The following is a 15,407-nucleotide window of genomic DNA, read 5'->3' as shown; positions in this document are numbered from 1 at the left end:
ACATGAACTGAGTAAGTTGTGCTCGAGAGATTAATTGGGGTTTCCCATTTGTGTTCCCTATTAAATACATTTAATGAGCCGACCCACACACGCAATAAATAAACAAAATCAGCCATCAAATGGCCAAACACAAATTGTCAATTAAAAGGTATTTAAGCTTAATACCCAGGTCACACAGTCACGTCGAGCGCTTAATCCACGTAAATTAGTGCAAAAATCAAGTGGATACCTTGATACCTCGATTGACCCCACACGCATGAGCCCCCCAATTTTCGAGGAGCAGTACGAAAAATAAGGGGAATGTGGGGCAAGGGCCACAGAGCAGGGCAACCGACACCAATAAAGCCAACAAAGCGTTTTTAGGGTTAAGTCCATGTCAAAGTGTCAGTTTAGTATCGGTATCATGTCATGTTGTCTGCTCGTTCATGGTGGGGATGTTGTTGTGGGTGATTTTTTTGGGGGAAGGGGTTGTGGGTGGTGGGGGAGGTTTTAATTTCGTGTGTGCTATGTGGCAACATCAGGCCAAACAGACGTGTGCTCTGACCCTCTATCTCTGCCTGGAAATTGCGCTGAAGGTGCAACGTTTTACTAATGAATTTAACAAGGATGCTGGCTGCAAAAGTGGGTGTGAAAAATGGGTGGGTGCACTGAGAAATAATTGTAGTTGATTTTCCTAAAATGGCAAACCAAAATGGAAATATCAGAACTAAACATTTCATCAGCGTTTTTAAAGAACATATTTTAAACTACTTCGCTTCAATACTAACTTTTGAATATTATAAATTTTAGTGAGTAAAAAAATTAACAAATTAATTTTATCCAAGTTTATTTCAACAGGTTAGAAATCACTTATAAAGAATTTTTATTTCCCACAGCATCCTTCCAGAAACATTTTTAAGTGGTTTTAAAAATCATCCTTTGACATAGCTTTTGGGATATATTTTTTTCAGTGTAGAAAACGGGGTATGAGCAGCACGTTGCAGCGTTGCATGCTCATTAAAATGTCAGGGCAGCAGAAAGCAGTCTGGAGAGTCCAGTTCGTCTGGGGGCATCAGCTGCACTTTGTGGCCCTGCTGTTTATCCTGCCAACATATTTTTCAAATGTTCCGTTTGCATAAGTGAAAAGGCCAAAAAAGGAAGATAGCACACACAAACAGGGGAGGGGGTTTCCAACATTGGCGTCAACACAACAGGGGCAACAAGGGGTTAAGGAGTGGGCTAAAAATCTGCCAACAATGGCGCGTAAATTTACGACTCACCTACGCGACTAGACGGCTTTCGACCGGGCCAAAAAGCACTCATGGGGTGGCCCAAAATAAGGAAATGGGTGGTGCACATGTGTGCGGCATATTTAAATTTGTTTTTATCCACATTCAGGTTGTGCCTGTTAATCCAATAAAATTGCGTAATTAAATTTGCGCTTCATTTGGCGTTTGTCATGTTTGTCGTTGCGGTGACAAATTTAAAACCTGTTGTCTGCCTACCTAAAATAAAACCCTTTTTTCCACTCCGAGTTAAAACAAAAAAAAAACCAAAACCGAAATTGTTGTACACGTAGTAATTTTTCAATTGCTGCATAATTGAAGGCAAACCAGTGGAGAAATGCGAACCGACAAAAAAATTGGCAAAATATTGGCAGCAAATTGTCGGCATGACAAAGTGGTACAGGACCAAAAACCCCGGCTTCCATTTTCCAGCCTGTTGATGTGTGGCTTTGTTTTCCCCTTTTTTTTGTATTGTTTGCCATAGATTCGTGTCCTCTGGGGAAAATGGAAAGTTGACTAGCAATTGTGTGAACGGCAGATGAAAAATGATTTTTAATTGTTGGGCGTTGAGTGTTGAGGGTTTTGTGGTTAGGGAAAAAAGGGTGAAAATCAGTAAAACTCTTACACATTTAGCGGGCTTTTTTATGCTGGTTGTGTTGGCCGAAGATAAAGCCATGTGCAATTGTGAAATTGATAAGCACAAGTCGGCGACGACAACACACGGCACACAATACTTCCGGCCTTTTGGAGCAGGGGCCTCAAAGGAAGTCGATAAGGGTCCATAGCCCGACAAACCCGATAAGACCAGTGCATCGGTCGACGATGCAACAAAACTACGATTAATAATTCAAACGCTCCTCAGATGGCGGCCGGCAAACTTGAAAGGAACTGGCAATCTTCAGCTAGAACTGCATCCACACTGGAAAAAATGTCCACACGATTTGGTATAAATCATAAATATATGCATATTTTAAATATAACTTTTAATAACTTCCTAAAGGAATAAATAAGAAACTTTGCAGATTTTATTTACTAGTTTTTTAAATTAACCAACATACTATAGTTTCCATTTTATATATATAAATTAAATATATTACAAAGTTTTATTAATAATTTCATACACATTTTAAGATACTTTCAGTAATATTTAGCTATCTTCAGGTTTCTTCTAGGGTCTAAAACAAGATGTTATGATTTATGTATATATGATTTATTTAATACTTTCCTGAAGAAATAAATAAGTAACTTTGTAGATTTTATTTTCTAGTCTTATAAATTAACCAACATAATATACTGCCATTTAAAATATATACATTACATAGCTTAATTTATAATTTTTTGCATATTTTAAGATACTTTCAATAATATTTTGAGTACAAGTTTATCGCTACCTCCAGGTGTCTTCTAGGGTCTAAAACAAGGTGGTATGATTCATGTACCTTTTAAAAATACGTATTTTCCCAAAAATGTCAAAAAATGTGAAACATTTTGTTATCATTTTTTAGTTCCGGTGGAAGTAAGTAAGTGCACGGGTCCACGGATTTTCTCCTATTCGGTGCCAAGCACGGCTCGTCACTTTTCTTATCAACCCGCTTAAGTTTGAATTGCGCCTCGGTTTTTTAACGGTTGGCAATGGGATAATGAGGTTGGTCGGCTCCACCATACAACTTCTTTGGAACAAATCTCCGCAAGCCCCTGTTCCTCGTTTTTTTTTGCGTGTGTCCGTTTCACATTACTCACTTAATCTGCACTTTATATGTACACGCATTCACAATTTGCGCAGTTTTTAACTAAACCACAACCGGAGCTAAAGATTATTTATGTACTCTTTTAAAAATAAATTTAAAGGGAAAATGTCATTAGTTGGCGGTTCACAAATTACTTTTCACTTGCTTAGGTTTTCCCGCGATTCAAGTGCATGTATTAATCATAATGTACTTTATTAACCGTTTTGGTTTCTTAAGAACAATAATAACATTTCTTTCTATTTATAAAACAGATTGCAATAGAAGACAACTTAAGACCATATAAACAAATTGTATACAAATTAACATCACTATTTCGTTTTTACAACATATTATATAGAGCATTTTGAAATTCGGATTGGCAATTTCTATAGACGATTCTAGGGCGACATCTTGTCTCCCAGTAGCGTGACTCGATTCGCAAGTCGTCTGTGATAACTGCAAAATGCGTCAGAAGTCGGCATCGGCTTGTGCCACAATTTTGGCGATTAAAACAGAATAAAGGGGGAACGGGATCGGGGGTGTATATATAATATGAGTGTGTGGACGCTGGCCATAATGATGAAATGTAATTTGGAGCACTGAGATGAGAGGCTGTCGGGCTGTTATCGCTGTCGCTTTTGCTTTGAGTTTAATTAAAAAGTTTCGCTCTTTGTGGCAGCGGCAACAGCCGAAAGCACTCCACATTCAAATTCATATTTTGATTTTACGTATTTTTTTCTGATATAATTAAAATGCATTAAAATCCCGAATGCATTTTGAAGGCGTGTCTCTTTAGTTTTCCTCCTGGCCAGCTGTTGGAATAAGAAACCCAAGATAAACCCAAGAGCAAAGGATGCGGCGATATTAGTGTGTGCAAGATATTAACAGCATATTTGACATAACAATATGGAGAGTGTCCTGCGAAGGCAACAGCAACAGGAAGCAATTTCTCATCGTATGCTAGTTTTTATTAGCCCACTCATGCCACTCGCCCACCAAGAAAGCACTCTTCTTCTGGCAGGCAGGCATTCATGGCATCCTCATAAGGATACTGCGCTGCCACCAAGATTCTTGGCTTTGGCCAGGACATGCCGGGCAGCTCATAAGACAACATAAAGTATGACAGACATTTTGGCAACACTTTGCAGACCGTTAGCAGCCCCGGCTTTTTAAATTGTTAATGCCAGTGCGGCTTGTTGGGGGTGGGGCTTGTTTCCCGGAAAAGACAAAGGAGCTGTCATAATTCGCTGCAAAATATTGTCACCCAGCTAGCTGCACTCATATGAGCCCAATTTGCCTTGGCCTGGCACTTCTTGGCTCCGTTTCTGGCAAGGCATTAGTTGGCCATTATATGGACTCTGCTACCCCAAATCCTCTCCAGCTTTTCGGGCTGCCCGGAAGTACGCGCCATTTTCTAATATTGTAGCGGAAGCAATTAATATGATAATAACAATGCGAGAAATTCCAGCAACAGTCGTCTTAATGGTAATGCTCTCCATTAAGCTCTCGTTATGAGTAGAGTTAAATAAGAGTGGGATGAACTAAGGATATTAAGTAACCCTTCAAGAAGTGAATAATACAAAGGATAAGGGCACTTACAAAAAATAAAGTTTATATTTATATCTTGGTAATAAGTGTTTTGAGATGAGCTATGAATAATAAGCAATTTAAAATTTATAAAGCAGATTTCATAAAATATCAACAAAATGTATATGTTCAGTAAATGTATATTCAGTCAAACATAAATACACATAATATATAATTCCTTAAAATTGAAATGAGGAAGGTCATTTTTTTTAAATCAATACATATTGAATCTATTAAATAAAGTATTATTTTAGTTATAACTAAGTTTTTAACAGAACTAAAAAAAACTAAGTAAATTTATTTATAAAGAAGCTATTAAAATATTACAAATCGAGTCAGCATGCGCACATAATTCATTTGTTTGATTACTCTTGATGTAAAGTTAAAAATTGTTTTTAATTAACACAAAACCTATAAGGGAAGATAGCAACATGTCCTCGCCCACCAATTTCGATCGATCCATGCTGGTGGAGTACAGTGCTGCCTTTATGTACTACATCGAAAAGCACAAGTTAATGGAGGTGATGAGTCGAATTCTGGCGGAGATTGCCGTGGCGGATGGTGTAACCGATGTGCGTCGCTGGATGGGCGAGAATGTAAGGCGGATTGGTGTTGAGATATATACCAAATCGTTGGACGCCTTTCATCGCGGAGTTATGGGGGATTTCTACCAGTTGCCCAGAAACTTTTACCCTCGCATCGTGCTTCATGGCAAACCAGGATCGGGTCGAAGGTCCTTGGCACATGTACTAGCTCAACGTTGGAACTTGCTAATACTAGATGCCGATGTCTTGGCCTATCACAGCATAAACAGTCAGAAACAGGATGAGCACTCTCGATTGCTGCAGGAAGCCATTGAAAAGGATTGTGTTTACAAAAGGTCCCAGGCGGTGGGGAATCTCATCCAGAATAGACTTCTGAAAGATGATGCCCTGCGCAGGGGTTGGATCCTGATCAATTATCCGAATAATAAGTGTGAAGCTGAAGAACTCTTTGAGGGCTTCACTGTGCCCCCAAATAGATTTGTCTTCCTGCAAATCGATGAGCGTATGGCACGCATGCGAATTTTGCTCAATAGTTACTCGCCAGGACCTCAAGCTCACATCACCTTTTTGGATCGCCAGATGGCTCAGTTCCGGAAAAGTGAACCCGCTTTAAATTCCTATCTCAGTCAGCGAAGAGAAGTGTTCTATGTGGATGCCTCACCTTGTTTCGAGCAAGTCAAATGTGAAATCATCTCTTCTCTTACCAAAACTCCCTATGTTTTGGGTAAAAAGTACGGCGAGGCCAATGCCAAAATTTGAATTTGATATCAAGCTCTCCAAGCATTCAAATTGAGTAACAATGTGTTCTTTAAGTCCTTTCTCTGATTACTCTCGTTATTATTATTATTTGCTCAAGTGTCTGACGTTGTTTGTGTTATTATTGCCTTGCTTTTTTGGGGTCAGGCCTATCAGACTTCTGACCAATTCCCCATCCATCCCAAAAATATTGCTACGTTTTCGTTTAGGTAAACATAAAAAGGAAAAGAAACTTAAGTGGGAAGAATGTGTTTAAAAAATGTGTGGAAGGAACAATACCCTTTAAAAATATATTTTTTAGAGGGTCGTGTACAGAATAAACATTTTTTTAACACATATATTTATTCTAAAGGTTGTTATAATTTATTTTATTCTTATCAATAACTTAAAGCAGTATAATCAAAACCTCACCAAAACAATACACCCTCATCTTCTAAAAACTCTCAGTAGGAAAAGTAATTCGCTATTTGAATTTTCCACCACTGAAAAATGTGAACAGAAAAACAATAAAACTCGGAAAAAAATGAGGAGAAAAAACAAGAAAAACAAATGATTTTATGACCACAACTTAAGTGCTCAATTTTTAATTGTTTGACGACGCTGATAAGACCCACCGAGAAAAGCTGACGAAGGCGGGAGAGACTTTTTAATGGCACCCAAAAGTTCAATCAAAGTTTTATACATTTTCCCTTCGCTGCCCGCGGGACTTTGGGGTTCAAATTAGTCGCCAGCAGGTTGATTATTATTGAAGTAAATATCTTTATTCCTTAAGGCGGTCCCCAGTGAGCCGTAGTCCGGCACACAAATAATTAAAAAACGCACTTAATCGTTAACAGAAAATAAATTTATTCACCGCAATCTGGTGTTCAGTGCGAGAACAAAGAAACACTGTAATCCGATGTAGATAATATAAGAATTTTGGTTTTGTAATCTTGAGAAATTATTCTTTTTTAAAATTTTAGCTTAGCATAAATAAATGTTTTTCTTTTACCACGCAAATATAACTTTTTTTAAAACTCTGAATGCTCAAAATTAATAAATTTATATTCAATTACCAGGCATAATATTTTAAAAAAGAAGAAAAACAGCAACCACTTTAAAACACATGTTCTTTATGTAAGAAATTTAATTTTATTTTTACTGTATCAAAATTAAGAAAGAAATCAGTATAATCAGTAGATAGTAGACCAATTTTTGTCTACGATTTATTATTTCAGAGTCCTTTTACCGCACCACCTTAATGTCATGGGTGAAGCAGCATCGCTTTCCACTGACGGGATCCTTGATGCCCCAACGGATGGTGTACGGGCTCAGTGGAAACTTGGGCTCGATGGGCACATCGGTGGTGTAGGTCTGGGTCACACCGGATCTCACGGGGCAGGTGGTGTACTTGCAGGTGTCTCGATCCATCGTCAGCAGCGGCAGTTCCTCCGTATCAGATTTGGCCCATCCCAAACTGGTCTCCAATCGGTCAGCGTCGAAATGAGGAGTGAAATCGAAGCTCATCTGGGTGGTGCGCCTCCGGCGGATGTTGCAGGCTGCATGTTGCAAAGCCTCCGGACAAGGGGTAACCCTCACCTGCTGGATCGTGCAGGTGTCCACGCTGTCCGGACACGTTTGGAAGTCGATCACCTCGGCGGAGACGGATCCCAGGATCAGGACAAGGGCGAGGCCCAGCAGGAGCGATCTCAAACGCAACATTATAGATCGAAAGTCGAACACGGAATGCAGGCACCGGCTACTAGCGGGCTAATCTCCGGACCCGTTGACCCCTTGACCCCACAATCGTAAAGCGAAAGCGGCCACAAGTGTCTCTCAACTGATTAAACAGAAACTCCTTATCGGAATGTACTTAGAATGTAAGGGTATACAGAAAGAGTACTTTGAAATTCGGAACATTTTAAAAACTTAGTACTACCCGAAAATTAAAAATTGTTTATATTTTTCATTAGAAAATTTTCCAACTTTCATATGCCTTTTCAAGGTGGCTTTCGAAATTCTTTTTGCATCTAGCATAAGTTTTAATAAAGTTAACGTTTACTTTTCTGGCTTTACTGAGATCTTTAGAAACATTTGGTAACGATAATAAAATTTCCAAAACACAAGTTCATAGGAAAACAAATTTTATATTTCGAGAAATAATAGAGAAAGAAATGCACTATAAATTAAAATATTTGTGTATAGTTACTAAAACTCAGAACTGAATTCATCAAGAGAGTAATATTTTATATAATTTGTCATTTTAAAATTTCAGATGTGTTCCTTATCAGCAGCATTCCTTTGTTCTCTGTCATGAAACTGACAGCTTCAAGGTAAAACGTGTGTGCTTTAAACCGCTGTAAACTGCTAAAGTCAGCAAGAAAACTCAAGCCAAACAAAAGACTAAGAAACAATTGAAGGAACTCCCAACCAATTTAAATGATGAGCAATTATTGTAATTTGTTTTTATTTCACTGTTTTACACTATATATTGGTTGTACACTATATATTGATCAGAGTCTGAATTTCTGTGCGACCTTTTAGCGCACCACCTTAATGTCATGGGTGAAGCAGCATCGCTTTCCGCTGAGGGGATCCTTGAGGGCCCATCGGATGGTGTAAGAACTCAGCGGGAATTTGGCATCGGCGGGCATGTTGGTGGTGTAGGTCTGCATAACTCCGGATCTCACGGGGCAGGCGGTGTATTTGCAGGCCTCCCGATCCATCGACAGCAGAGGGAGCTCCACCGTCTCCGATTTGGCCCATCCCAAGCTAGCCTCCAACCGCTCGGCATCGAAGTGAGTCGTAAAGTTGAAGCTCATCGTGAATCTGCGTCTCCGGCGGATTTGGCATGCGGCATTTAACCTCGCCTCCGGACAGGGCGACACTTCCACCTGGTGGATTGTGCAGGTGTCCACGCTGTCGTCGCACATTTGGAAGTTCACTATTTCCGCGGAAACGGATGCCAAAGAACCGACAAAGGCAATAATCAGCAGCAAGCTTAAACGCAACATGGTGGATCGAAAGTCGGACGCCGAATGCACGTACTAGCTACGATTACGGAAAATTCGATTGTATTATCAATGGAAATTTCTAATCTGAGTATACACAACTGTAAATACTCTAATAAATAAAGCGTATCCCTTTTTTACAAATATTTAAAATTCACAACCTTTAGACGTTTACCAATGGAATTTTGTTAAATATTTTTTAGCAACACAAAAATAGTTTTTAAGTCAGAAGATACTTTAAATTATTTTTAAATTTTATGAGTTTAATTCACCAAAGACTTTAGATGATTTCTAAAGAAATCCACATATTTTCAAATTATTTGAATTCTTTATTTTAAAGAATACGTTAAGTTCTTTGCTATAAAAATCAAGTTTAAAAACAATTTATTTTGAATGCCGAACTTTGCAAGTATTTTTTTGATTTTATTACCTATGTTCTATTTAGTAATGTCTCAAATTTGCCAAAGAGTATAGAAGTTATAAATAGACAAATTTCAAATCATTTCTTATCAAGAGCATGCTACTAAGCGCAGTGTTATCACCAAGCAGACAGCGACTGGGAAAATCGACTATAATTAATTGTTATATTATAGGGAAAAGAGTCCATTACAAAAACTAATTAAATACCGTTGACAGGCACTAGTCAGCCAGGAATTCGAGCCGAACAGAAGAGTTGAAACGAAAGCAACTGGCAATACCAAAATCCAAGACAAATGATGTCCAGTTGAGGCTGTCAATGCCCGTGTCGCAGATCTAAGGCATCTGTCCGGGGACAGGAACCAATTGATTCCTGCACCCCGCGCCATATGCCAAATAAATCGTCACACTTTTCAGTGTCGGAACCCCGAGATGGAAACCGACAGTTGTCAGTCAGGGAAGCCGGAGATGGAAATGCAGGCGAAAGATGAAGCCAAAGTCAAGCGCACGTCGTCTGAAACTCGAGACGAATCCCGCGGGTCTAGAGTTAGGGATTCCTAGATATACGTGTATGCATTGTGACTATCGAACTGGGAGCTGTCAATAGGAGGCACCCCGACAATTGCACGGCTCATTTGCGGGAATGCATGTCAACAATCAGAGACAACAAACAACCGGCAAGGCAACTGACAACCTGACACCCCCAAGTCACCACATCCCCCAAATACACAGGGAGAAAATGGCAAGCCAAACGCAGGTGTAATAAGAAAAAATCAAATTTCTAAAAATAGTTAATAAAGAATTACATTTCATATGATATACTTATTATTACGAATACTTTTTTGCGGAAAAACCAAGATAGTTCAATAAAACTCTTTTATAATAATTGTCAGCATAATTTTGCTACTTCTTATATTGCGTCAATGTATATTAAATCAAATTACTATAAAAATAAAGAGCATTTTTCTGAGTGTTTTTCGTCACTCTATGCAGAAACTGCAATTCGATGCAGGCGCTTTTTCTTCTTTTATAGAGGAAACCCCAGGAGAACGCAATTAGCCGCTGAGGAGAGCGGCAACATTTTCCCTGTTTTTCCTCAATTTTCCATATCTCCGTTTTCATATGCAAAACATGTTTTCGCGCTCTCAAATTTATATTTTCAAAAATTGATAGAAAAGTTTTGCAGCCAGAGCATAATTAACACTCGACAAACGCGTTTCCCCTGCCGCCGGCTTCCCCTAATTTTGTTCGAATAAATTATACAAAATATTCTACCCCCTTTCCCCTGGCGCGTTTCTTCAGTTTTATCGCCAGCGACTTTTGTGCCTTTTTTTAACAAAGTCCAGTGAACGGTGAATCAACAGAACCGAAACCCAGAGCGAAACCAAAACAGAATTAATTCATTAAAGAAATATGCAAAGCATTAAAAAACAACAAAAACAGCGCCGAGAAAAATGGGAAAAGTATCAAGAACTTGATGACGGGGTGCTGGAGAACAAAAAAAATGAAATTTATGTTTTATTACTTAATGAACTTACCGCAAATTAAGCCAAGGGTGGACGAGGGCAAAGGCCAGGGAGAAAAATCGGACTAAAGGATGAGGCCTTGTCTTCAATTAATATGCAAAAAATGTCAACATCGACGGTCGTCGCTGTTTCTGCTCATCAAAGTGGAAGAGCAGCAGGAAAATCGAGAAAATCCAGTCCAGTACACTTGAGACACCAAGAAGGAAGTGTCCGGACTGCAAATTGGTTAGCAATTAATGGGCACCATTTTTTAATTGAACACACGAGCGGCACGAAGCAAAAAATCTGATGGGGGCGCTGATCTGAGGATATTTAATGGTGAGTTACAAATGGAATATGATAAATAAAGCGATTTTCAATGGAATATTAATCAGGAACTAAATTGCTTTCACAGCTCAACAACTTTTAAAACGAACCAAAGTCCATTCTTTACTTTAACATTATAATTTGTGATTAAATAAGCTATAAGTTTAGAAAAATTACAATTTATTTAGCTTAGATGTTAGTTCCATCTACAAGAGTACTATTAAATACAGTATCGGTTAAAAATACTAAATAGGTTTGGGTAATTAAAATCTTCTAAAAGATTTCTCTAAGCCTCCTTTTAATTTCGCTGTCCTTTAGCCAGAATTCGGTGGCCCGAAACTCTTTCATAAACTGCAGATGATGCCAAAGCCGGCCATCATTTGCGGGTTAAATGTAGCTTGTGATTTGCCCAGATTTCAGCTCCACTAATGTGACACCCCAACCGCTGAAACCCCTCCCTCTTTTCCCTTAAACAAACCCCTATACCCCTGAGATTTCTGTGAAATGGGGGCGGCGAACTTGAGCAAATCACCTCAAGGGGCCATAAAAAAAAGCGAGCACCAAGCCAAAGCGAATGGAAAATACAAATAAAAATAAGCGCCAAGCAAAAGCCGCCACCAAAACGAAAAAATAATGAACGCCCGGCTATATCTCTGGGTTCTCTTATATCTGTTGGACTTTTATTTCTTGGAATAATCTAGCGAGCACACGACTAATCTTCGTTTAATTTCATTTGCGCCAAGCAAACCGAAATTGAAATAGACGAAAGGCGAGGGGGTGGGGCGGGTGGCAATACCTCCATTTACTCGGCAAGGACAATGTAAGGACATTTCGTCGAGCAGTGCAACATTTCATTGGCTGACGGGGAGATCAAAAGTATGCGACACCGTGGCTTAATTCGATTTTAACAATTGCAGCCAGCCAATGGCAAATGCCAAAGGACTTCGAGGTCCCGCCATTCCATTCTCCTCTAATTGAAGCGAGGGCGAAAAATGTCCTGGAGACGCTTTTCCTTGGGGCACATAAAATTAATCCGACGTGTGGCGCCGCTTCTTTGTCAGCGTCTTCAGCGATTTGAATTTAAATGTCGCTGTTGTTTTTTCATTCGCCTTTTTATTCCCACTAAGCCAAGGAGGAAAAAAAATATAAATAAAAAGAAGTCGAGTCAAGGAACCTTCGCGAATTGAATTAAACGTGTCCTTCGCCCCCCGCCACAATTTTCCCTTTTAGGTGTGGACAAAGGGACAATAAATGAGCAGGGGGGCCTCATCATCATCATCACCATCATCTAAGTGTATTGAAAATTTTATTGCCTGGAATAATTAGGCGAATTAAGCACACAAATTAATTGCCACTCGCAGCATATGTGAGAGAAAAATACAAGAGAAAAATAATAAGAGGAGCGCAGTTCGAGTTCAAACTGATTTACTTTTATAGGCATAAAGCCCTGGCTCTGAAATTTACGATTGCCTTGTTCTTTTTCCAGCTGATAAAAGTGAACTAATCACACTCGCAGACAATTGAGGAAATACAGAGCAAACGAGCCGAGTGAGCTCACTGTATTCTGATGTCTAATTGATCTCACTCATGGTGAACCTTGGGAATATTCTGTATGTTTTTCTTCGCTGACTAATCGGATTCCAGTTCAATGTATTTTTTGGGGACATTTGGTGACTAGTGAGTCAAATACTTAAGTGCAAGCTTGATAAGAAATTAACCAAAATAAACATTATGATTCAATCCAGAAAGATTGTTTTAAAAACTTCGTTTTGCGCAGATGACGAAATTAAATTTAAACTAATTAATTAAACGAACCGAAGTACCCGATTTTTAAATAATAAATCATTAATCTTTTATTGTGCTATTCATTCAAATTCTAAGAATACAAAGCTTTCATTCATTTATAGTGAACGTGGGTTATTTTGTATCTATCGATTCAATAAATATCAATTGTTTGTTCAATTACGCACATAATTTAGGAATAATTTTGTTAGTTGTGTAAGTATTCAGCTACTTTTAATTTGTAGTACCACAACCTGGATCTTAAGTACATGTATCATCTCGTAATCCTTTCCATTAATAACTGACACTCTTTCCCTGTAATAATTCGTTACTTAGACAGCAGTGTCCAACTTTTGCCCAACTCTTGTACGTACAATGTAATACTTTTACCCCATTCTGCTCATCCATTTCCTTTTAAAACCTCCAGAATTAGTGGAAACATATGCATCATGCTTGCAGGCAAACAAAAACATTTCATGCAAAAAAGGTTTTTAATTTAAATTTCTTGACTTGACGTGTGGCATGTGCCGACGTTGTCGTCTTTGTGTCCCTTGATGTCTGAGTCTGAGTCTCAGTCGCAGACTGAGTCTGAGTCTGGAGATCTGAGTCTGCACAAATGTGGGCAAACTGTTTCGGGGGCGGAGAAAGGGCGGTGAAACTACCCACATACTCGTACGTACATTGGCCATGCACAATTGACGCTTACATTGTTCTCAAGAATTATTATGTGGTTCCCAGCATGTGTGCTCCTGGTCTCAGTTCCTGTGTTCCCCATCCCCTGCAACCTTATCACTACTTCACCTCCAGCAGCAGGCGAAATTGGTTACAATCTCACCCAAAAGAATGGTCGTTTTATCTGGGCCATCAAGTCCAACACACATGTGGCAGACCCTCAGCCTTAAATTGAATCCCTTGGCGAGATGAGGCGGAGGTGAGAGTGCTCCTTAACCCACTCAGCCACTTACCTCATCCCCTTTGAGAAAGGAACACTCTAAGCACTGAGAAAAATTCAACCCACATCAAAACTCAGCTTAAGAAGCTTAAGCACGAGAATACTTTATAATTCTAGCACTAGAATCTACAACTTCATACCTTTCAATATATTCAATATGCTTAACAATAAAGTCAAAAGGTCAGAGAATATGTTTAACATATAAAATGTTTTTGGCAAATTAAAAATACTTAATATATAAAATCTAAGCGAAGTACTATAAAAAGTTATTAAAAAGGCTTTATACGAATATATATTTTTAAATTAATAGTAATTTACTTATTTGCTAAAACAAGAAAAGTATATTTTTGAGATAGACGTTTTACAGTATTTTAAAAACTTTCAAAAAAAAATCATATAGCATACCTTTCTCTCAGTGCATTCCCGTCTCAACTTGTGGTTGGCCCAAGGCAAGACAAATTTGCCTTAAGCCTTTGAGAGGCGACCACTGCCGTGGATAAGCCGGGGCCAATTAATAAGGCTAGGAAACGGAGGCACACATTTTCCTCGGGCCGCCGCTCATGTGTGACCCATAAATTTTCATTTTATTGGCCAAGGTGCGAGCGCTTTCCCGCAAACAGCCCCAAAACTTTTAATTGTAATTAATTTCGAAACATTTCTCGGTGGCAGAGCGGGTGGTCTCGACTTTTGGGATTAGTCTGCCGATTTATATGCTGATTCGGTTTTGGATTTTTGTTTTCAAGTGCTGCCAAAGTAAACACCGTCGGACACGGCGCACTATTTTTGCCCAGCATTGAGACGCTGAAGCAGAAAATTATTGTATCTACACACAGAAAAACAGGCAAGGAATTTAGTCAACAATACAAGAATAAAAGTTGGAAAAGGTGTGAAAATGTATGGAATTTAATAAAATTCTAGTTATGTCGACTTGCTACTTTAAATCTACAAAAGATTTTTCGGCTACTCTGTATATTTTAAACTCATAACAAGATTATAGTTCAATAGAATTAAATGCTTAAAGCTAATTAATTTTATAATTGTTTAATTATTATGAGGAAACAGTCTAATATTGCTAGATTTTTTTCCTCGTGCAGTGAAATGTGAAATGCAAGGCAGCAGTTCGCGGTTTTGCCCCAGTCTTTCGGGCTGACTGACGTTTTGTTTGCGTTGCAAAAAGCCAAACGCCCTGGGTGGCCGTTGAATCGCAGAGAAAGAGATATTTTCGGGGGGAAAAGGGGTTCTCCCGGCGAATTTCAAATGGTTTGGGGCCTTACCAGGTGATGCTGGCACTTGAACTTGATGCGGAATGTGGCCACCAGATCTGACAAGGACACACATTCGGTTGACAGGCAGTCGAGGTGAATGACAGCTGGGTGAACAAATAAATATGGACAAAGTTGCAGGAAATTCCTTTGGTTTTTTTCATCACATTTTACCATCACTACCTCCTGAAATTGGGTATCATATCTCTCTATTATTTCTCGAAGCAACAAAACTTGCCAGAAACTTTCAACCCTCGTATGTAAATGTCTTGTTTCTTTATCGTGCCACAAA

The 15,407-nt window shown here is 38.9% G+C and overlaps 3 protein-coding genes across 3 annotated transcripts; 1 reads left to right on the top strand and 2 right to left on the bottom strand.

Moving 5' to 3' along the window:
• The first annotated feature begins 4,966 nt into the window (after window positions 1-4,966).
• LOC108045605 (adenylate kinase 8) lies at window positions 4,967-6,046 on the top strand. The gene has a single exon (XM_017124974.2). The coding sequence runs from the start codon at window positions 5,011-5,013 to the stop codon at window positions 5,881-5,883; it is 873 nt and encodes a 290-aa protein (XP_016980463.2). The 5' UTR covers window positions 4,967-5,010; the 3' UTR covers window positions 5,884-6,046.
• A 945-nt stretch (window positions 6,047-6,991) lies between these two features.
• On the bottom strand, window positions 6,992-7,602 carry LOC108045602 (MD-2-related lipid-recognition protein-like). The gene has a single exon (XM_017124970.2). The coding sequence runs from the start codon at window positions 7,579-7,581 to the stop codon at window positions 7,105-7,107; it is 477 nt and encodes a 158-aa protein (XP_016980459.2). The 5' UTR covers window positions 7,582-7,602; the 3' UTR covers window positions 6,992-7,104.
• Window positions 7,603-8,309: 707 nt separating this feature from the next.
• LOC108045606 (MD-2-related lipid-recognition protein-like) lies at window positions 8,310-8,894 on the bottom strand. Its single transcript, XM_044458598.1, has one exon. It carries the CDS (start codon window positions 8,871-8,873, stop codon window positions 8,400-8,402), a length of 474 nt encoding a protein of 157 aa, XP_044314533.1. The 5' UTR covers window positions 8,874-8,894; the 3' UTR covers window positions 8,310-8,399.
• Window positions 8,895-15,407: the final 6,513 nt, after the last annotated feature.

The sequence above is a fragment of the Drosophila rhopaloa genome, unplaced genomic scaffold (genome assembly GCF_018152115.1).
Source record: "Drosophila rhopaloa isolate 14029-0021.01 unplaced genomic scaffold, ASM1815211v1 contig_167, whole genome shotgun sequence".
In the NCBI taxonomy this organism is placed as follows: Eukaryota; Metazoa; Arthropoda; class Insecta; order Diptera; family Drosophilidae; genus Drosophila; species Drosophila rhopaloa.
Note: the sequence above shows the minus strand (reverse complement) of the source record. Positions and strands in the feature narration are given on the sequence as shown.

Coding starts and splice junctions, on each gene's coding strand:
- LOC108045605 (XM_017124974.2), top strand. CDS start 5,011: ATGTCCTCGCCCACCAATTTCGATCGATCCATGCTGGTGGAGTACAGT.
- LOC108045602 (XM_017124970.2), bottom strand. CDS start 7,581: ATGTTGCGTTTGAGATCGCTCCTGCTGGGCCTCGCCCTTGTCCTGATC.
- LOC108045606 (XM_044458598.1), bottom strand. CDS start 8,873: ATGTTGCGTTTAAGCTTGCTGCTGATTATTGCCTTTGTCGGTTCTTTG.